At 48.5% G+C, this 24,108-nt stretch overlaps 1 protein-coding gene across 1 annotated transcript in view; it reads left to right on the top strand.

The window, feature by feature from the left end:
• The window catches only part of LOC125757794 (uncharacterized), a 29,679-nt gene extending 15,236 nt beyond the window's left edge, over positions 1-14,443 (top strand). Inside the window, exon 2 of the mRNA XM_049413955.1 lies at positions 13,988-14,443. Coding sequence (XP_049269912.1) covers positions 13,988-14,443 — 456 coding nt within the window. The remainder of the gene's footprint in view (positions 1-13,987) is intronic.
• Positions 14,444-24,108: the final 9,665 nt, after the last annotated feature.

Raw genomic sequence — 24,108 nt, forward strand, 5'->3', positions numbered from 1 at the left:
GACAAGCGTGAGTGCTGACGAGAAGTGCGGCCCAGTGTTCCGTATTCGATGCAAAGGCACAAGGTGCCCGAGCGGTGCACTCTTCCAACTAATACCGGCAGATCTAGACAGTTTTGTTCCCCATTACCCAAATCTTAGTTTTCTCCATATTCACGACCGCTCCAGACGCGTGGCAAAACTGCTTAGTCTTCTGGAATACTACTTTTGTCAGTATAAAAATACGCTATGTCCTCATTTTAGCATTAACACATTTAAGCTTAAAAAAAATTAAAACGTCCCCATTCATTCAAACATGCTGACATTGCAAATACTGTAGGTAGCGGGAGAACTGCCCATATGGGAATTAGTAGATTGGTTGTACTGCGCGAGATATGTCACCAAGCTACTATCCCTCGTCTGGAAATAAAAGCAGAGAGCAAGAAAAACGAGAACACGTGACGGGTGCTCACTACCAACTGATTTTATTACGAAAGAATTGGGGGAACATATACAAAGCGCACGTCACAAGCGCGCCTGCGCACACCAATGTTTTTTATGATTACCTTAAAGGGACTGGTATTCCAGAATGAATAAGCAACTCGCCCAACAGTCTATCCTTTTGACTTAAAGGGGCACCAGAGAGCAAAACGATTTCTCTCATATTAGTAAAGTACTCGTTCACGATACCAAAAACGCCACGCTTGCTGCGAGAAGACGCTTAGTAAGCGAGAAAACGCGCAAAAACAAAATGTGGGTGGCGACGCCACCTTGAAGTTTCCGCGCCAATCGCCGTAACGTCACATGTTTTGACGGCGCCTACTAGGGACTATAGTTCTTAATCGGTAAAAATGAGGTACATTGTCCTCTGAGGGGGCCGTAGACTTAACATGCCAAGTTTAGAGTAATTTTGTGGAGCCAATGGCGCCGAAATACGATAAATACTCTTTGAAATCCGTGATGTCACGCGGGGAGTATTCGACGCGAAATTTAAAAATGAAACTTCGTACTTGATTTTCTCCTCTATTAATAAACATATGATGGCGAAATTAACGACATTAAAGTAGGGGTGTGCGAATATTCGAGTTTCGAATCGATTAATATTTCATCGAATATTTCGATTCGAATTTTGAATAGCTAGTATTTGAAGGTTCCAATAATTCGACAGGACGAATATCTAAAACGCTACAAAGACCAAATGTGAAACTTGGTTCGGTTTGCGTAGCTAGAACTAACTCTAACGTCGATACAGTGGGCCATTTGTTAAAACTTTCACCGATATTCTAGATCAGAGGCGAGCCCAAGTTTATTTTATAGGATATTATGTCATTTCCGCGCGTCAAAAACACGAGAGAACCGTCAAGCCTTTTACAATTTCGCTCCCAAAACGAAGACACGGACTTCTTGCATAGTTCGGTCGCTTATGCCGCAAGCGCCGTAAAACTTCCCGACATTGGCCCGCGAAACCCTCGGTGGTTGGCTACACATGTGAAAAATTGTTCACGCTTAAAAAATACTTCGATGAGCCCATGTCCACCAGAAAGCATGATCTTTTGAAATACTGGAAAGAGGACTGAGCTGCACTTCATTAAGTTATCGCCAAAATTGCTTTGCGATACCTTCCCATCCCTGCTACTCAGGTGCCCAGTGAGCGCACGTTTTCAACTGCAGGAAACACTTAACATCATGGCGAGAGAGCCTGAAGCCAGGTCATGTGCACTGCTTGTGTTTCTGCATGACAGTTTGTAGTCTATTGGTAGCAGACACTCACCGTGTTATCTGCTCGAGGATATGAGCCGATTTTTTTCTTTGTTTTTTCTTTCTATTTTCAATAAAATAGTGTGTATTCGATATTCGATTCGATATTCGATATTTTGGCCGCTATTCGGCACTATTCGATTCGAATTTGATTCGAGATGAAATTTCACTTTTCGCACACCCCTACATTAGAGGTCTCAGAGCACAATTTATTGATTTAAACAGATTGATTTTTTGTCTTTAGTGCCCCTTAAACTTCGAATTTTCGCATACAAATTAAACCGTTGCGATCCGTTACGGAACATTTTTTTTCGTTCCAGAACAGAAACGAAACGGAACTTTTTGCGGTGGAACGAAACTAAAACCGAAACGAAAAACATTTCGTTCCGACACCCTGGTGCTCACTATAGTATAAAAGTGACACGACTCAAGTGATAAGAGAGCAAGAACTTATATTTATTAATAACAACATCTGGGGTTTGCCGTCCCAAAACCACGATACGATTATGAGAGACGCCGTAGTGGAGGGCTGCGGAAATTTCGACCACCTGGTGTTCTTTAACGTGCACCTAAATCTAAGTACACGGGCCTCAGACATTTTCGCCTCCATCGAAAATGCAGCCGCCGTGGCCGGGATTCAATGCCGCGACCCTCGAGTCAGCAGTCGAGCGCCATAACCACTATATGTATAGACCACCGTGGCGGGGCAAGAACTCATATTTAAGCTCACTGGCTACAAACTTTTTCTCAAATATTCGTGCACAGCTATGTGTTTACACACGCTAAATGCGCAAACTTTACAATCAGCAAGAAATCAGTTGCGCGAACGGTGCTCCCATAATATATTCCAATTAGATAGAACAGTATCATAGAACTGAGTAATGAAGCAACATACAGAGAAAAGGCCGCAATTGTGATGCAGACATCAGTTCTCTAAGAACAAACTTATAAATAGTGGCAGTGGAAACCTATGTTCGAAGATTGCACAAAAGAACAATGGCAAAAGAATAAAATGAGGTGCTTATTTAAGTAATAAATGCCTAAATATAGGCCCGAGCTACACAAATAATGGCTGTAAAGCGCATGTTCACACCTTTAACAGAAGAAATACTGCGCAGCTTAAAATCAGGTACATAGTTAAGCGAGCACAGATATGGCGACCATTACACTAGCGCCCCTTGCTAATGACGTCACGTGGATACCTCCTAATGAATGACACGTACAAATTACAAGGCGTGACGATGATGGCCGAAACGGCTCACCAGGGCGCTCCGGTGATGTTTGTTGACGATGCCAACAAACACACATTCTCAGAAGTTCACAACTGCTTCAATAAGTTTTGTCCTTTTGTTTTTTTTTAAATTCCGCAAGGAAAACAGAAAACCTAAAATATTGTGACATCTATCTTTATTCATAGGAAAAACAACAATTATCCCCATTAATGGAGAAGTCATACTTTAATTGGTGCACAGCTTGATTCTAAACATCTAGGGTAAGTACCACCTAAAATAAATTCGAAAAAAATGAATTTTGGTATATACATTACTTCCTATAGGGTACGGCGTAAAAAGGTCAACCTCTCCTGTCTTCATTTCGTCCTTTATATTCGTCCTAGCGCTGCCCCCTTGTCCTTTCATTATGAATCCAAACCAACTAGCTCGCCTATCTGTGATTCTCGATAACACGGTACGGCGACTGAGAGCGAGCATATTATAATTAACTAAGCACAAGCGATGTGCTAGAGAACTTCCTGATTGTTCTAACAGGTATCGGGCTTACAGAGGAAGGAGGAGGTTAACAGTGAAGAGAAAACATAAGCCACCAGTTCGAGCGCGTGAGTCGAGACAGTCGAGGCGAAGTCTCATCCCAGCACTGCGAAAAAATGCCGATCTCCTCTTCTCAAAAGGCGCCTTTGGCTATCATGCCCTCAGAAATTCGAATCTAATAGAAAAGCACGCCCAGGCTCTCGTTACATGCGTACCGTTCTGTGCAAAAAAGGACGAACTATTAAATTGTCGCTATGAAGATACTCTTACCCACAAGTTTGTTGCAGTGACACGACGAAGCACTTAACACATGCGTAAATTCCCTTTCTTACGTGGCACACGCAGCTTAAGCTAATTTTTACCTTGAATTCCATCAAGCGAGTAATAAAAGAGGACCGCTTAATCATGTATGGTGCATAAATTGCGCAGGCACGTACTGCTGAAACATGTCGCACGTGCAACCCGTAGTCCAACGCCAAACATTTTCTTCGGTTCATTTTTTTATGGTTCTCAAATACAGAGTGCAATGCCCCCACGAAAATTAACATACATTCAAAAAATGAACAAAGTGTGTGGTTTATACAGAATCCGTAAATCCAAAGAAAAGTAATCGCACATCAAGGTGGCCGCGTCCATCTTTCCAGTACAGAAGAAAGGATTTTGCAAGAGCACTCCACACGCAAGACGAGGCGCGCATTTCTCCGCAGGGAATGTTCAGGGACTAGGCCTAACCGTCAGTCAGCATAACAAACGCTCAACAGAAACATACTTGCATTTGGGCCCGCAAGTTGTACACGCAGTGAAGTATAGGCCCTTCACAGCCGCGTTCATAGTCTATGGGAATCACGACACGAGCACGCAGACGAATTGATGCCTGGGCAAGTTGGAATTGGTGATGCATGTTCGAAACGAGTGGCGCAAAAACAAGGGACAAAGGAAAGACTACACACAATAGAGCGCCTTATCACAACTAACTTTATTAGAAAGAACATACACTATTTAAACCTTCCCCAAGTACCACGTGCTCTTACATCATTGATAGCTGACAGGATACATAGACATGTGTTGCTGTAAAGATTAGAAACGGTTACGAAACGATGATCACATGTACACTTTATTTTTTTTCCTTATGTGATGAAACGATTGAGGAAACAAATTTCATCGTCATGCAGGGCGATTGATGGCATGCTTACACATAGATTGCCTTTTTTTGTTAATGCGATCAGCCTTAACAATTTCTCTAGTGGCTTGATTGTTATGCCTGAAAATACATATGGTGTCATGAAAGTTGGGGGTGCATCCGTGTTGTGCACAGTGTCGAGCAACGTGCGAGTACGCAGTGCCGTCCAATGAACGCCTGTGTTGGCACAGCCTTACATTGAGGCAACGGCCAGCTTGCCCAATGTAAAAATGACCGCAGGAAAAAGGAAGCTGGTATACAACTCCCGTTGTGCAAGGCACAAACGGTGGCGTGTGCCTTACAGTGCAGCGTTACAGTGCAACACAGATAAATGTTGTTTTTTCCGCCACCAAAAAAAACATGGGTGATCCCTCCGTCATACGAATCGGTATAACACGAAAGTGAAACGTGTCTTCACAGAAGTAGTGCTTATTATGTAGTGATATATGACAGCTTGTACAATGTCTATTCGTGTTTGGCAACTATAGCGCCGTTTGACGTGGATGCACACATGTTGAGAGCATGTCTCTTGTGGTGAAATAGTGAAGAAGACGAGGACAGCAGCGAGGAATGCGACACGTTGCGGACAAAAATGGAGCGCGTGGTGGTGGCGGCGAAGAAAAAAAAAGGAAGAAGAAGCAAGGAGCTCGCGGTAGTGGCCACGGAGGCACAGCGTTCGAGAGGCCACGTTCGCGAGGGCTACCCGGGACAACCGCTGGGCAGCCTCCTGACGGGTCGCGCTCCTGCGGGCGCTGGTGACCAAGGTGTCCGTGTCCTGCCCGGTACCTGGCCGGTTCCTGCCTGCTTCTTTCCTGCGCTTGCTGGTTCCGGTCTGCCTGCCTGAACGCGTGGTCCACCACCACTCACCCTGCTGCTCACCTAGCCGCGCCGCTACGTCTCGTCTATCTGCTGAGACGGTCGACGGTCAGCCTGCTGTGCTGCAGACGTTTACCCGGGACGTGAGCAGGATGTCAACGAATGTGAGCGCATCACTCTAGGACATTCCACGCGTATTGACATTTTCGTTTGAAGTGTATTTGGGGATATCTATTATGCGTGTATTGTCTTCAAAAGTTGCTTCTGCTTGATAATATATGTTGCTTGTATACCAGCCTTATCGTGCACGGCTCCTTCCTTCACCGCACCGCACATGAATCAAAGTGACGGTCCGCACCTTACTCTTTACATCTCTATAGCGACGACTAACGCCCATGATCATGATTAAACCGTTGTGGTAGCTGACGGTGTGAACCTATATTTAGACACAGCGAATCGTGAATCCCGCGTAAGGATGATATCAACGAGCTCATAATCAACACTGGTGCCCGGTATGCACTTCTTCAAAGCGTCGTCAATTAAGGAGAGAAACGGCAGGGTGCGCTTTCTAGTAATGGGTAGCCGACGCCTGTGCTCATGCATACATAACACACACTGCGCTTCAGCAACACGAGAGGTAGAGGTTCGTAGCCTGAGCCGCAAACGCGTGCGTCCCGCTGGCCTCTGTCTCGCAGGCGCTGCTCTTGCTCCACCAAGGCATGACATTCGCCCGTCGATATCGCGTCCTTTCTGCAACGCGTATTGCAGCAGTTCTGTTAGTCGGTGCTCTCGCAATTGAAGCAGTCGGCGGCGGAGAAATCCCGTTGGTGCACGTGGAAGCTGAGCTGCACTAGAGTGACCTAGAATAGGGGGAGTGTCCAAAGCGCCGCGCGAATACATGGGAGGAGCGAGGGCCTTTTGCGGTGAACTTCCGCGCCGCGGCGCTGCCGTGCCGGACCCGTGGGCTTTCTCCGCGGCGGAAGCCGCGTCAAAGCGGCGAGCGTCTGCTACGCGCGTGATATTTTGACCGCTATTAGCTGAAGTTGCAGAAATTCGGGCAATATTTAATACTGCGTCACTGCAACATAATACAGCAGCGACTCATCACACAGAAAACGCGTTTGTTAGTTTGTGTGTTGTGAAACGGGGATTTTGTATATATTCTTTCAGCTGGTTTGTCACCGCGTTGCTCCACACTTCCGCGGCTGTTTGAGGAACGCATCCTGCGCGCACTTCAGATTGAGAAAAGGCGCTTAACTTACTTTCGTCTGGAATGACGAACGAAAACTTGCTGCAGGAAAGAATAAACTGGAGATAACCAGGAGAACGGGGTAGCACATAATGCACGTATAGTAACTAGCTCATGCATGCTAACACGTTTGCACCCTTCATGTCCTATCTTTTATTTCGCGCATTCCATTTGTTTTACAAGGCTGACTCCGGCGCTCTGCTGTTTCAAGCCATTTCATGCGAAGCCGAATGTGTCAGTCGGCGTGGCCGCGGTACCAAAAGTAAAAAATTACTCGCGTCTCGTTCACGTGGTATACACGAAAATTAGCATGGAGGGGCACGAATGTACGTGTGCCCAACACGACCGATAGGTCATGGCATCATTAACTTGACATGCTTGCCATTTGCGTAACGACTAACAATAATGATATGGTGTGTGGCGCGCAAACCCGCTTTCTGTAACCAGAAATAATTATGACGATGTGTGGTCTGACGATTTGTTTCCGTCAGGTTATAAAAAAAACGTGGTGGTCACCTGTATCGATGTAAACATGTTAGACTTACCCATACATTTTGAAGAGCTGACCGCATAGGTAAAATGTATGCGAAAAATTTACATGAAGAAAAAAACATTATGCATTCGCCTGAGATGACTCGAAAACGAAAGCCATCTTTTTCGTCAGTCGATGCATTGATCCTCCCTCGCCCCTCTCCGAAAGTTTCCTTCTGTACATAACGTGCTTTCGGATTGCCGACAGGATCCAATGCATTGCAAGCTTTCTGCACCTCACCTGCTTTTACATTATCCTCTGTGTACATTGCCGGCCCCCGATCACGGAGGCAATGCAAAGCGACCGTGTAATGTGATAGCGTCATCATATGATGTCACGTTGAATGACGTCATAGTAATGTCACAAGTTCTGTCGACGTCATCGCGTGATGATATTGTGCATTACTCGTGTTGGCTACGCGGAACGCCGACGGTCAATTTTCGTGTTTGATGAGGCATTTAAGGCTCTACCTTAAAAAAAAACAAGACAAATAAAAGTAAATGAAACGATAACAGTGCATCATCGTGTATGCCTCACTTCACGTTACAAGCGATCGCCCGAAAACAAACGTGATTCTCAGTTCAGAGCAGCTGATTGCACGCGTCTGCGGGACAAAAGAGGCTTGCTTTACCTGTCTGGTCATCTCTTAATATTTATTCAAGAGGTGACCAGACTCGCTATTTAAGTACTCCGGAGCTTCAGCACGAAATTGTGGTGGACGCTATATTGAGGTCATCAGGAAAAAGCGGGAAATTGCGGTCGGGTGCCCTGTTGGCGCGCACTCAACTGCCGCGGAAACAATTGTATTTTATTAACTACTCGTCCACATCTTTTTGTAAAGTCTCTGAACCGGGCGAACGCTAACCTCCGAGAACCGTGAAAACATCTGACGTTGAGAATAAGTTGTTTGAAATTGTTTTCATTTCGTATGGTGAAGGCTTGAAGCAATGCACGCATCTCGCGCCAACGTTTCATACTGGCGTCAGCGATCCAATGCAACGGGCGATAATATATATATATATATATATATATATATATATATATATAACCGCCTGTTGCATTTTTGCAGGCTAGGTACATAAGGGATCTCTGCATTTCAACAATTTTCTGAAGTGATTGAGATATTACAATTTTATTTGTCAATTCCTTACCGTATTTTCGTTCAGGCAGCTTGTACAGCAAGAATGCGGGCATTTGTAGCTTTGTTGCACGATATCTGGATATTTGTAAAGCATTTTCTATATTACGCCTTTTATGCAAAATCTTGTGGAATAAAGTTAGTTTACCTGGCATTGCTTCTCTTTCAAACGCTTGCGCACGGTGAGCCTTGTTGCACGCTAGCTCAAAAGCAAAAATAAGCCAACAGCATTGCGGTCGTATATGGCCGTCTCTACTCTTTTTTTTTTTACTTTTTTTGTTTCCCTTGCGTCTTCCCGGTGTGCTCCGTCCATAATAAAGAGCTAGTGGAGGATAATGAATTGTCGAATAAAGCGGTGTGCATATGGCTAGCAAACCAGTGGCGACCATGAGTAAAACGTTCGTAGTGTGAAGCGGTCACTGCGCGCAAGTATTTCAGCCGACTGCTCGTGCAATTTACTTTTTTTTTGTTACTCTTAATTCGTGCATGCGTGATGCTATTGCCCGATTACTCGTGCGAATAATGTTTTTTTTTTTTCGTTTCTTGCTTGTGCGTGTCCGTTTTGCGCGTTTTTACACACGCACTAACGTTCTCGATCTCTGTGACCGGAACTAGGCCACGCTGATGCCGCTTGACACAGGATTTTTTGCATCCTGTTGTTGCCCCAGCGCTAACACAACGCTTAAAGATGGATAAGCTCCATTCCGCACCGCATTATAAAGGTTAAGTAGACTTCAAGTGCCCTGTGTGGAAACGCGGCGCAAAAAACTACAGCGCGTAGCAGACGCCCCTCGCTTTCCGCGCGCTTCCCGAGCGCGGAAAGCCCACGGGTCCGGCGCAGCAGCGGCGCGGCGCGGGAGTTCACGGCAAAAGGCCCACGCGGGAGCCGGCGCTTTGGACACTCCCCCTATTCTAGGTCACTCTATTCTAGGTCACTCTAGTTACATACACACCCTTTACCGTTTGCGATCCTCCGAGACGGAGGCGCGTATAGGCGTTTCTTCATTACCAGCGAGATGGCGCTAGGAGCGCGCGGGCGCACTTAAAGGCGTCGGCCAGCTCTCTCGCTTCTTATATTTGCGCAGCGAGAACCTTGCCCTTCCGCTGTCTGCTCGCGCGGGCGCTCGAACAAACTACCGCAGTGTTCATGATTCTCAGCAGATCGAGCTACGTGGTAGCTCTCACCGCGCGTCGCGTGCGTGTAGCTAAAAGCGTTTCAGATGTCGTGCACGTAACGTACGTGTACTTTTCACGTTTGCGTATGAGAAGTCCCTACGTACGTGAAATTAAAACTGTCTAGTAGCTGCCGGGTAGTGATGGACGCACGGTAGTCGCAGCGCGTCCATCACGGGCCGCTTTTCTTGCTATCGCATTCATTGCTTCGCCCTTGCGGCGAAACTGTGACTTTTTTTCTTTCTCACCTGTTGGCCTCCATTTTATCAACGTCATATCCGTGACGGACGTACTTGGTGGACCCCGGCATAAAACACTTTCGTGTTAAAATGATTAGAATCCGTGGTATAGTTGAAAGGAAACTGGCAGAAAAAAGTTCAGGTGTGACAAAAAAAAAAAACGCTGACACAGGCGGGCCCCTTCCCTCTAATGTTAAACACTTCTAATAGTTCCCTCGCTGTTTGATCCATGCTCTTGCCAATAATGTTAGCTTACGCGAAACGTGGCACACATGAGCGTGATTTAGGATGCGCCGGAAGATGCGCATAATCACTTTTTCCGATGCTCTTGGCATGCTCCCTCAGGCGGTCGTTAATACACCATCCCGTTTGTCCTATGTAGGACTTGCCACAGCTCAGGAAAATCTCGTAGACGACACCTTCGGCACAACGCGCAAAAGGTTTCACGTGCTTCTTTTTGTGGTTTAGCACGAGAGATTCGTTGGCACAGCTGCGTCAGTTTATTTGGAGCGGGTAAAACAACAGGAAATCCTTACCTACTGACCACCTTCTTCAGGCTTTGGCTCACCTTGTGCACGTAAGGCATCACCTGTGTTCTTGCACGCTCCCGTTCTCTTAAATGCTCTTCCTAAGTGCTGATTTTCATATTGGTATAGCGCAGCTCAGTTTGAGCATAAAGAAAAGAGGCTACAGCGAAGAAGGAAGCACAAGCAACAGGATGAGCACAGGGTTAGCGCTCATCCTGTTGCCTGTGTTTCCTTCTCCGCTGTAGCCTCTTTTCTTTATGCTCAAACTGAGCTTCGCTATACCAATACGATATCACAATGCACCAACTTTCCCATACTGTAGTACTTGCTGATTTTCAGTTTTCGTAGCAAAGATAGTCCGAGGGAAGCCGGTCCGAGGGAAGCCAGTTTTCGTTCAAGACAGTCCGAGGGAAGCCGGTCTTTTCGAGTCTGTCAATCTGAGTGCAAAAGCTAACCTGTATCATTAGCGAATACTACCTGCGTAGCGCAGATTAAAGGCTATGCAGAGCGATGCCACGCTTAACAGTCTTAGAATGCGCGCAATCGTAAAGTAATAGCGCTTTTTCACTGCCAGGCAAGTAAGCACAACAAACATTATCATGTTTTCACAGCCAGGTGAATATCTAAAAACTGCAAATAATTGTTGGTGGGACTGGGAAGTACATCAGTGAAATTTAGTCCTTTCCCATTTGTCCTAAAGGCATCTAAAACAAAGTCTACCATTTTATTGTAAGGCACGGGGCATATCTTGATCATGTTTGTTGTGCTTACTTGCCGCAAATGATGCAGGTTAGCCTTTGCACTCAGATTGGCAGACTCGAAAAGGCCGGCTTCCCTTGGACTCTCTTCAATTCTGTGGCCTAATCATCGCTAAGAAAACTGAATATCAGTAGGAAGAGCACTTGAGAGAACGGGAGCGTGCAAGACCTCAGGTGGTGCCTTACGTGCACAAGGTGAGGCATAACCTGAAGAAGGTAGCCACTAGGTATGAAATTCCTGTTGTGTTTTTTGCTCCGAATAAACTGGCGCAGCTGTGCCAGCGAATATCTCGTGCTAAACCACAGGGGTGCCAAAAAAGGCGCGTGAAACCTTTCAGGCGTTGCGCCGATGGTGTCGTCTAGGAGATTCCCCTGAGCTGTGGCAAGTCCTGCATAGGACAAACGGGACGGTGTATTAACGACCGCCGGAGGGAGCATGTCAATAACATTGGAAAAATGATTATGCGTATCTTCCGGTGCATGTTAAATCATGCGCATGTGTGACAAGTTTCACGCAAGCTAACATTATTGTCAAGAGCAGGGATAAAATGGCGAGGGAACTATTAGACGCGTTAAATATTAGTGGAAAGGGGTCCACCTGTGTCAGTCACGCATAAATTGTGCTATATGGATCTGAGCCATCCTTTTAGATGCGAAGTATCTTAAGGCGGAGCTCAATCCGGTGGTGGTGGTGGTGTGCGGCGTGACCACCCTTACTGCGCATGCGCATACCCTCCCCACACACCTCCTCTCCCCTCCCCCTCACCATTCCCCCTGTCCTCCACCCTTCTCCCCTTTCCTCTCTCCACTCACCCTCTCCCCTTTCCATCTGCCCTTTCCCCTCACCCATACCCCTCTCCACTTCCTCTCTCCCCTTTCCACACTTCCACTGAAACGCGGGCTAGACATGCCGAAATTCTCTCCTGCGCAACGCCACGATGAGCTCGAGCGCATGCGCGTCCCCTCCCCTTCTCTCTCCTCTCCTACGCTGCCCCCCTCTCGCCCGCCTGTCGACCGCGTTCTCCGCTCGCCCTGTGAGAACTAACGGCCAGGCTAGATGGAAGATACGACGCGCGTAGCGTCCTTCTTCGCGTTCCACGACGCGAGGTCGTAACACGCCCAAGGAACGCCAACGGAACACGATCGTGCAAGTGCTCCGGCTTCGCATCGGCTCATGGTCCCCTTTAGTGGGAGATGGTGTAATTTTTTTTAATAGACAGCTTTCGTGATGACATTTCTGACGTAACTATTTCACGCATCTGCACATGCTCGGAAGTTTTCTCGGTTTGCGGCCTTTGCTGTCAATAAACAGTTGATAGATTGGCGCTCATCTGTCTATTTATCTGTGCTATCTTCATGTTTCAAGCATTGCGCCCGAAATAACATGTTTAGCATCCTTGCTGTTGACTTTTTCAATCCGTATTGCTGACGGCTGAAGAAATATATTCGTGAACAACACAAATTATAGCCGCTTTCCTGTCTCCTTCACCGTTTCCTGTGTTCGTCTGTTTTCGGCTGGTTTAATTCCTTGATACAAATTATAAAGAAGAAGACGCTTGTAAATGTTTATTATAGTCCGCCTTATAGCAGGATTTTCTGTCTTGTTCATGTTGACTTCTTTGATCTGGCTTGCTGACGGTTTGGACGTTATATCACTGAATAAGACGGATTATGTGTCGTTTGTGCTAGTGGGGGATGATGATGTCACAACATCGTGACGAAGCAGATTGCCAGAATTTCTGACGTCACTGTGACGTCACATGACATGACGTGGTGTGTTGACGTTTTTACACGAAGTCATTGCATGACGGAAGGTGCGACGATCCCGGAGACAGCGCAATACCAGGTTAAATGCGGCAAGCTTTGCAATGCTTCCGATGCTGAAGGCAGTGCAAGAAGGCGTAGAGGCATAAAGCTTTCGGAAGGTCGATGGCAATATATACCAAGATATCTAGAGACGAGGAAAAAAAAGGTGACACACAATTAATCACAAGTTTACCAACAAAATCAGTGTGCGTGCCACTCTCAAATCCCTACGTCTTTCATGAGAGTCGCCTGATTTTACAGGGTAGCCAGCCGGTCTGACATCTGGCTAACCTCCCTGTCCTTCCGTTGGATACAGGTAGACGTGGCAGCTAATGGTGACGGAAAAAATTTAATTGTTTGATTTACGGGTGGCATAAAGAAACCAAATTGACAAAAAGGTTGCGAGGGTCCTATCCTTATTTTGATGTTGGCATCTTTTGACTGCACGCGCTCAAGACCTTAAAAGAGTCATTTACTATTTACACTTTTGATAAGCGTTCATGCCATGACTAACATTTCGAAAGTTTGGTAAGGAACACAATTTGTCACCTAACTTGAGATAAACTTTTCGGCCAGGCACAGGAGTTAAAATTGCGACATTAATACGCTTTTTTTGTTCTTGTAATGAATTTTTGTGCCTCTCGTGCTTCGCTAAATCTTAATACGACGCTCTGCTTGCGTATCAATGGAGTACCCCATCCCTAAGAAGAGTGGCATATGAAGAGTGGCCTAAGAAGAGTGGCATCCCTAAGAAGAGTGGCATTGATCCTGTTACTTTAATAGTGGTTTTCGGAATGTTTCAAGTAAATTTTTTCAGCAGCTTTGCGAATTAACCGACAGGTATTCAGCGCCGCATATTTTTCTTTATTCGGGGTTCGCAATCACAAATATTTTTGCTGGCAATTACATAATGCCGCTGTTTGCCCGCCTCTAGTCATAACACCAGCATTATGATCGCCTGTTATTTATTGCTATGAATACCTATAAAAAACTGTTTTTCGGCGCTTGCAGTTCATGCTTTATTGGGTTGACTTTGACTGTGCGTCTTCCATTTGGTAATTCTTTGCAGACTGGGAGGCCGTATAAGTTTGACTACAACATCGCCGACCACGAGGGCAACCAGCAGTATCGAATTGAGAGGGCGGACGCACAGAACACGAACACAGGCGCATACGGATACAGAGATGTCAACGGCGTCTTCCGTCACGTGAACTACATTGCAGACCAGTACGGCTTCCGCGCTGTTGTGAACACGAACGAGCCTGGCACAGCCCCTATGGACTCTGCCGACGTCGTCTTCAATGCAGCTCCCATCAAAGTTGTTCCTGTTAAGGCGCCGCAGAATACAGTAGCTGCCCAAAACATTTGGTATGCAGGCGTCGCAAAAGAGTATGGTGGACGCTACGGCCTCCGGAACGGCGTCACTACCGCCCCTAATTATCCCGAGCAGAGACGACCTCAAATTGATATTGACCACATCGGTTATGAGGATGCACCATTGAACTCCGATTATTACTACGAGTAGCCATTGAGCGAACCCTTGTAGAAATGCACTACAGAAAATCATGTGAGGAAATCCTAAAGAGGGATCATTTACAAAGCAACGGGATAAATATCAGGCAGTGGAACAGAATGAAGCTCTCAGTGCAGCTATGCATATCTAGTCTATCGTACACCAGAAATATATGCCACATATACATCCATGCACTGGTGACATACTGCCTGCGTTGTTTGTCGCCGCCACTAAATAGTTAATTTTCTTTGGCGAAATAAAATTTCCGTGAGCTTACGATAAACGGGAAATAAATATGCTAATGCCGTTGTACACGTGTGAGTATATTAAAATTAAATATGTTGAGTGATTGCACAGAAGCACCTCCCTGGACGTGGAGTTTTTATATAAGTAGACTGCTTTAGCTGCAATACGAGTAGAAGATTACTAGCAGTTTCGAAAGAAAGAATAGCTGAAAAGCGAACAATTTGAAAATATGGCTATTACATAAGCAGCTACACTCGACTGGTATGCATGATTCAATGGTTGAAGCTTTTCATGTAAAATTAGTTGCCTTTAAATACGTCTTTTTCCTAGTCACGATAAGAGCTGCAATTGCTGCAAAAATTTTATTTCTACCCTGCATCCTTGCAGCGCTCATATACATTTGTTTGTGTCTTATGTTATCCCAATGCTGGAGCACGTCGTGGACTCGGACTTACTGCTATTTCGGGCGGCAGTGTACACTGCAAGATTATATATGTCTCTTGTTTCATGAATGTTTAAAGCTGGTTGCCATGAAAAATACTCCAGGAACTCGCGCATGTGATGCCAAAGAAACTGTGCTCAGTCTAATTCCTCACATTTCTCATTACTTCAACTGACGATGCATTGACCATCTGAACATCAATAAATATTTTGTCGTGTTCCTTCTGGCTAGCCACTTTTTCTCACGCGGTACTAACACTCGTTTGCGAAAACTTTCACGCAGGAAGTTGTTGAGCCCATGCGAACCATCTCCAATATTATGTAAAGTCATGGCCTAATACATATGACACGGAATTCACTATATATATATATATATATATATATATATATATATATATATATATATATATATATATATATTGTCAAGACGTTTATTAACGGGCACTCAGCGACGGCGCATGGTAGCGACAGTCAAAGCGGGGCGACTCTCTGCACGAGGGGCGTGCTCTCAGAGAAGAGAACGACCCACTGGAAGGCGCTCGAGAGGACGACCCGTTACGGAGTAGGGAACGCGTCACTACAATTACCCCGGCTACGAAAAGGGAGCCGCCTGGCGACCTAGCAACTTGTCACTATGAGCGGGTCATGGTAGGGCTTCAGGCCCGCCACGTTGACAATGTCGCGCCCTCGACGGCGCATGTCCGAAGATGGGTCGATGGGTTCGATCAGGTAGTTCACCGGGGATGTGCGTTCGACGACACGGTAGGGGCCTTCGTATTTGGGCAGTAGTTTGGAAGAGAGGCCAGGTGCAGTGGTAGGGACCGAGAGCCATACGAGCGCTCCAGGAAGGAACGTGGGCACAGAACTGGTGGTGTCACCGCGAATACTTTTCTGCTGCTGTTGGCTATGCGTGGTAAAGGTCTTGGAGAGCTCGCGACACTCCTCAGCATGTCTGGCTGTGGCAGAAATAGGCGCACATTCAGATCGATCCGGCTTGTAGGGAAGGATTGTGTCGATGGTGTGCGACGGGTGCCTGCCATACAATAAGACAAATAGTGAAAAACCAGTCGTGCTCTGAGGAGCGGTATTGTAGGCGTACGTGACGAAGGGCAGAATGACATCCCAATTCGTGTGGTCGGCGGCGACGTACATCGAGAGCATGTCGCCTAGCGTGCGGTTGAAGCGTTCGGTGAGGCCATTCGTCTGCGGGTGGTAAGCAGTAGTTTTGCGGTGAACAACGTTGCACTCTTTGAGAATGGCTTCGACGACTTCCGACAAGAAGACACGGCCTCGATCACTGAGCAGCTCCTGGGGTGGACCGTGACGCAGCATGAATCGGTGGAGCAGGAAGGAGGCCACATCGCTCGCTGTAGCCGCAGGGATGGCAGCAGTTTCAGCGTATCGCGTGAGGTGGTCTACAGCGACGATGGCCCTGCGGTTACCAGCGGACGTCAGGGGAAGTGGCCCATATAAATCGATGCCAACGCGCCCAAACGGTCGGTCAGGGCAAGGTAGAGGTTGCAGACCTGCTGGCGACAGGTGCGTTGAAGTTTTGCGGCGCTGACAATCGATGCAGGAGCGAACGAACTTCTCCACGTAGCGGTACATCCCTCGCCAAAAGTAGCGTTGGCGAATGCGGTGGTAGGTTTTCGATACCCCAGGGTGTGCACACTGCAGATCAGAGTGGAACGACTCGCATATGTCATAACGCAGACTGCGAGGTATTACTAGTAGCCACTGGCGGCCGTCGCCGTTGTAATTGCGTCGGTGGAGCAGGTCGTCGCGAACGGCGAAATGGTGGGCTTGGCGATGCAACAAGCGAGTGGATGGTGTGGCCGATGGATCAGTCAGCAAGTCTATCAGTGAGGCAATCCATTGATCCTTGCGCTGCTCGGTAGCGATCGTGTGACTATCGATGGAAGAAACGACAAAGTGAGACGCTGAGTTGCGGGCATTGTCGTCAGGCAAGGGAGAGCGCGACAGGGCGTCGGCGTCAGCATGCTGACGTCCGTTGCGGTACAGCACGTGGATGTCGTAGTCTTGCAGGCGAAGTGCCCAACGGGCAAGACGGCCTGAGGGATCCTTCAATGACGACAACCAGCACAGTGCATGATGGTCGGTGACCACATCAAATGGGCGACCATACAAATAAGGTCGGAACTTTGTAAGGGCCCAAATGATTGCCAGGCATTCTTTCTCCGTGACGGTGTAGTTGGTCTCGGCTTTAGTAAGCGTACGACTTGCATATGCGACGACATATTCCGGGAACCCAGGTTTGCGCTGCGCAAGGACAGCACCGAGGCCAACACCGCTGGCGTCCGTGTGTACCTCTGTAGGGGCCGTAGGGTCGTAGTGGCGTAGAATGGGAGGAGACGTCAACAAACGACGGAGCTTTCCGAGAGCGTCGTCGCACTCTGACGACCACGAATTGAGGGACCCGTTACTTCCAAGGAGCTTCGTCAGCGGTGATATGATAGTCGCGAAGTTTCGGATGAAGCGCCGAAAGTAGGAGCATAGTCCTACAAAACTGCGCAGTTCTTTGACGGACGTAGGTTTGGGGAACTCTGTCACGGCCCGAAGCTTGGCTGGATCTGGGAGGATGCCGTCCTTGGACACCACGTATCCTAGTATCGTCAGCTGCCGTGCTGCAAATCGGCACTTCTTGAGATTCAGTTGTAGCCCGGCGTCGCTCAAGCGCGTCAAAACCTGCCGCAGGCGTTGAAGGTGTGTTGAGAAGTCCGGGGCAAAAACGACGACGTCGTCGAGCTAGCATAGACACGTGTGCCATTTCAAGTTGCGCAGAACGGTATCCATCATGCGCTCAAAGGTCGCGGGCGCATTGCACAGCCCAAACGGCATGACGTTGAATTCGTACAAGCCGTCGGGTGTGACAAACGCTGTCTTCGGTCGAGCGTCATCCGCCATGGGGACTTGCCAGTACCCCGAGCGCAAATCGAGCGATGAAAAGAACTCTGCTCCTTGCAGGCTGTCAGTGGCATCGTCTGTTCGAGGTAGGGGATAAACGTCCTTACGGGTGATCTTATTGAGTCGTCGGTAGTCCACACAGAACCGCACAGAGCCGTCCTTCTTCGCAACGAGAACGACAGGAGACGCCCACGGGCTGTTTGAGGGTCGAATAACATCGCGGCGAAGCATGTTTTCGACTTGCTCGGTAATTACACGATGCTCTGTTGGCGACACGCGATATGGACGTTGCCGCAGTGGTGGCTGGGCGCCAGTGTCGATGCGATGCGGGACAGCAGACGTGCGGCCGAGAGAAGTTTGCGCTACATCGAACGAAGAACGAAATTCTTCCAACAGGCATAGAAGCTGTTAACGCTCGACCGACGTAAGGTGTTCAGCAATCGAGGAACCAAATAAATCAGCGGGTGACGAATCAGATGTGGAAACAGCACTGAGCGAATGGGAGCTGGCGCAGTGCGTGTCACTCGGTGCGTCCATAACTTGTGCGTCTTCGAGGGCTTCAGCTCTGCCGAGACATTCTCCTCGCACCAACCTAACAATGTACGGGGATGGGTTCGTAACAAAAATATCGGTGTCGCCCTGAATGACTTGCACGGTCGCAAATGGCACCAATAAGCCTTTTCTAGTGAATACGCGGTCAGATGGAGAGAGGAGTGCAACGGCGTCGGCGAGACCGGTGCAGCAGACTGACACAGCCGTTGACGAGTTTGCAGGAAGTGTGGTGTCGTCTTTGACGAGTACCTTGGTCGCAGCCGGTGGACTGTCCGCCGGCGTCAAATCTGAGAACGGTGAGAGCTCTATTTCGGCTGGTGCGCAACGAATTACGGCGGCGTGACGGGCGAGAAAATCCCATCCCAGGATGACGTCGTGAGAGCATGAGGAAATTATGATGAATTCGACGGCGTACAGAGCGTCCTGAATCATGACACGGGCTGTGCACACCGCTGTCGGGTGAATACTGTGAGCGCTGGCTGTACGGAGGGAAAGCCCGGAAAGTGGCGTCGTCACTTTTCGTAGTAGTCGGCTAAATTTAGCGTCCATAACGGAAACGGCAGCTCCAGTGTCTACAAGGGCCGATGTGCGCACACCATCTACAAACACGTCTACTACGCTTGATGGGCTTTGCTGAGGGCTTTGGCTGTTCGATAGCGTCGCAGCCCTTGCCTCTTGGACTGCGACGACTAGTTTTCCTGGTCTCGTGCGACCGGACGAGGCCGCATCGGTGACAGTGAGCGCCGTCGTGGGGAAGGTGAACGACGGGTAGATGGACCTGGGCGTGACGTCGGTGACATAGGTGGCAGTGGGTCATAATACGGGCGGCTGGACTGGTTGGTGGCGGCTGATCCGACTCGAGGCGGCTGCACGCGGTTGCAATAGCGGGCGACGTGACCGGCGCAACCGCACGCAAAGCAGATCGGGCGGTTGTCGGCAGTGCGCCATCGGTTTGCCGGGCTAGGTCCCATCCAGGTGGCAGGACGCGAGGGACGGGGCGGCTGCTGATATGACGACTGCATGGTGGGCTGCAGTCGGGGCGTATGGATGATGTCGGCGTACGCAGCCGGCACACTCGCTTCGAAGGCCTGAGGCCTGGCAACGGCTCCAGCGTATGTCAGCGGGGGCACCACAGGGAGCGCTGGGGGCGGCCTGGCTGCAACTTGTGCGTAACTGAGCGGCGCAGACGCAGGAGGGGGCTGGTGGTATTCTGGCATAACCTCCGCGATTTCCTGCTCAATAGCCCGGCGTAGGGGAGGCAGCAGTGTGGTCGACGACTGTACAACATCCTGCGGGTGAGAGAAGGCCAGTAAGGAGAACTGGCGGGCAATTTCCTCCCGCACGAATGATTTGATTTCGGCGAGTAAGCCGGAGTGGTCCGACACGGCCGACAAGCCAGCGAGATCGGTGTCGCGTGATGGACGTCGACGCGTCATAAGCCGCTGCCGGCGTAGCTCCTCGTAGCTTTGGCACAGCGTGATGATCTCTGCCACAGTGCGTGGGTTTTTGGCGAGTAGCATGGTGAAGGCACCGTCGTCGATGCCTTTCATGACGTTGCGGATCTTGTCGGCTTCAGTCATGGTTGCGTTGGCTTTCTTGCACAAGTCGAGCACGTCTTCAATGTAGCTCGTGAAAGACTCGCCGGACTGCTGGGCTCGTTCACGTAAACGCTGTTCGGCTTGCAGCTTGCGAACGGCAGGGTGGCCAAACACGTCGATGATGGCGGTCTTGAAAGCGGACCACGTAGCGAAATCGGATGCGTGGTTGTTGTACCATAGACTTGCCACACCCGCGAGGTAGAAAACGAGGTTGCTCAGTTTGCCGGCCTCGTCCCATTCATTGGGGACGCTCACACGCTCGTAGATTGCGAGCCAGTCCTCGACGTCGGTGCCATCCGCGCCGGTGAAGATAGGAGGGTCGCGGATGCGGGGGACACCCGGACATGGCGTCGGTGCAAGAGGAGGCGTTTGCTGGGCGGCGTCTTGAGTCATGGTAGCAGGCACGGTACGGGATCGTAGCTCCAAGGGCATCGAATGCGGACCGTAGTTGGTTAAAGGGCACAGCACTCTCCACCAAATTGTCAAGACGTTTATTAACGGGCACTCAGCGACGGCGCACGGCAGCGACAGTCAAAGCGGGGTGACTCTCTGCACGAGGGGCATGCTCTCAGAGAAGAGAACGACCCATCACTGAGTCGGAACGCGTCGCTACAATATATACATATATATATATATATATATATATATAGTGAATTCCATGTCACATGTATTAGGTAATTTTGCAGTATTTCAATTGGCTTCAATACGCATTTAGATTATTCGAAATGAACGAATACATTTCACCGCACATAACCCCCAGTAGAGGTTGTGTCGCTGCAGCGTTTGCTGGCTGTGCCGTGAAACAACCCAATCAGGGGAAATCTGCACTGTCACGAAGCCACACTTGAAGGTTAAATGTACATATATTTTTTTAAATGCCAAGCATTTCTTAGCGAACCTTTGGCACTTTGAGCGTTTCTATCTACGAATCTATCTATCTATGTATCTAGCCGCCTACATCTGGGTGCTCTCATGATCGCCTCCTTAACTTGGTGTAGACCAAAATTGGCATGGGAGGGTAAGAAGATTTGACGAATATGACTGTCGGGTCATGACATGAATAACGCGATAATTCCATCGCTTACTTCGTCAAACCCATTCCTCTAGACACGTGTGGCAGATACCCGTTCACCACGGGCCGCTGTGTACGGGTATGCACCACACGTGATTGACAGTTTATATCTACCCAGGAACGGCGGGAACAGACATTAGTAACTTGAATGGGGGAGCGTTAAGAAAGACCGACATCGGCAGCGTTGACCCGACGAATGGAAAGAATGAAAATTTGGACCCCAGCAGGAATCGAACCCAAGCATTCTGCGTGGCAATCAGGTATTCTACCACAGAGCCACGCCAGGTATATAAACTGGTTTGGAAAAACAGCCTATGCAGGCGTAATGTAGGTGCAATGTCAATTGTGGTTGTGTTGCTGGCTATCTAATTTTGCAAGAAAGCAATAAACACTACATGATACTCCTATGATGTGTACTCCTACGATACAAGCCTCATATCAGATTTACGTATGTGGTTCCAGTGTCGACTCCGCTTTTATAGCAGTCTAATAAACATTAAATTTGTATTCCTATGATTCAGCAAGCTATACTGAAGCACTGCTCGACCCCGGAGGAATACATTAACGAACGTTACGTATGCTATACACATCATCACACCGCAAAGTGCACTTAGGCCGCCAGAACGGCGCAGTGTCCTCTTTATTTCTTAAGAGGCTGGGCGATGGCCTCATGCTGACCGAGTATGATGCCAGATTGACTGACAGCCGCTTTGTAGACTAGGCTACGTAGGCCACACACGCCAAGGTAGTCTACGAATACGACAAGCGCCATCCACTGATGTTGGTTTACGTAGCACTATCCAGGCCTACAGCCTCGACGGCCTATACCTCACAACGGGAAGGGTGACTTCCGGTTCCGACATGTCGCCGGCTCCATCGACAGACAATTTGTCGACAAAATGACCGAGGCATCCTCGATTTCCAACAGCTGCACTATGCCTCATTCTTCACTACACATGAACCCATCGTCACCGCGATCACGACCTGATCCAATAACAAGTCCTGACCAGCTGCTGGTGTTCACTGACTGCGGTGATGATGACCTTGTTGAAGAACTATTAGAAACCCCTTCCACACATGCTCACGGGTTCGTGAAACGTGCGTACATTCTCCATCGTAAAGACAAGCACTACATATCAGTTTACTGCTTCTGGTGTTGGTAATACCCACATGGCCGTTGGCAGCGTTACCCAATAATTGCAAACAACTGGTTATACAACACATATGCGGCTCATCAACGTATATGTGTGCGTATAAAATTTATACAAATCTTTAGCGTCACTTTGTAACGTTTCGCTCAGTAAAAAAATACGCCACAGTCACCTTCCCGCCGCGTGCTTCGCATAACATCGACTGTCACGGTACGTGGGATCTGCCGAACTTTTTAAGTTTAAAAGCGTGTTATATGGGCTTATATGGGCTAAGTAGAGTAAATTTTTAAATTGTAACGTATTGCACCACTTACAACATGCACCCTACTGCTATTCAAATCTTGATACCATTCAAGGCTGCTTCCACTTCATTTCAAACCAAAAAAGTGGCATTCACTCATGCCAATAGTTCCAATCCTTAAAAATATTGTGCAAGGGTTATGACAAAAATGCTCATTTTTCTGAATAATATGTGGCGAGTATTATTAGAACTATTCGACACGAAATTATTCTACCAAATCACTATTCGCCCATTCCTTATATATATATATATATATATATATATATATATATATATATATATATATATATATATATATATATATATATATATATATATATATATATATTGTCAGGGAAGAGAACAGAGACATAGACACAACGCCTGTTCATTAGGCTGGCTGTCTATTCTGCTCCTCATTCTTCTCTTCCTTGTGCTGGTGAAGCACGAGAGCCGAAGCTATCGCCTACCGCTCATCGTCATGACACTCTGCCATGACTGCGAAAGAGCGAAGCCACCGACAATGTATCTGGTGGCCGATGCTGGCTGTGTCGCTGTGGTCGTTCGCTACAGTACTGGGGCTTGGTTTGGAGCTTTGCCGATGACGCTTCCGGTGGGCGGCATTGACTGCATCTCGGTGGTCTGTCCCGGCCACGCTGCGATTTCGTTCGGGGATCTGCCAGAAGTGTATCTGGAGGGCGAGACTGGCTACATCATTGTGGTCGGTCTCGGCCACGCAGGGACGTTTTTTGGACAGCTGCCGTAGAAACATTTTGCGGCGGGCTTCGGCCATGTCGTGGATGAAGCGGGAGACGTGGCACGGCCAAAGAAGCTTGCCGGACGAGCATCCGAGAAGACTCACCAGGTGCCTTGGCTGGGGCTTCTACAGCAGGCTTCTTCGGGAAACAAGATAGTATTTCAATGGCCTCCGAGATAATTGACCGGGCAACATTCTTGCGCTTGTCCCAGAGAACCTTGTCACACAACATGAGGTGACCGGGTGCGCATTCGGTCAAAGAATGCTCTCGAAGCAGCAGAAGTGGCTCCGGTGGGTCTACGAGCACAGTGTTTTCACTGGTGTGTGTCATCGGCTCTTCATGTACCTTCGCGAAAGGCGGGCTAGACACGAGAGGTGCTGGCACCTGCGCGAACGTGGCCGTGGTCTCTGGCAACATCGCGGAATTCGAGATACTCGGCGGAAAACTCTGCTCGCGGCCGGTGTCGATGTCTGCCCCGCGGCCTTCTGCATTGCACTCGCTGGAGGGGATCCTGCGAGTGTCTTCAGCGCCAAGGTTGTGTCCCTCATGAAATTAGTCGTCTAGCACAGTGATGAATACCTTGGCCTCTTCCGGCGCCTGCACTGTAGGCGTGTCAAGCACGACAGGAGCTGGTGTCTGTATGTGCCGCAGCGA

Source organism: Rhipicephalus sanguineus, chromosome 3, assembly GCF_013339695.2.
Source record: "Rhipicephalus sanguineus isolate Rsan-2018 chromosome 3, BIME_Rsan_1.4, whole genome shotgun sequence".
In the NCBI taxonomy this organism is placed as follows: Eukaryota; Metazoa; Arthropoda; class Arachnida; order Ixodida; family Ixodidae; genus Rhipicephalus; species Rhipicephalus sanguineus.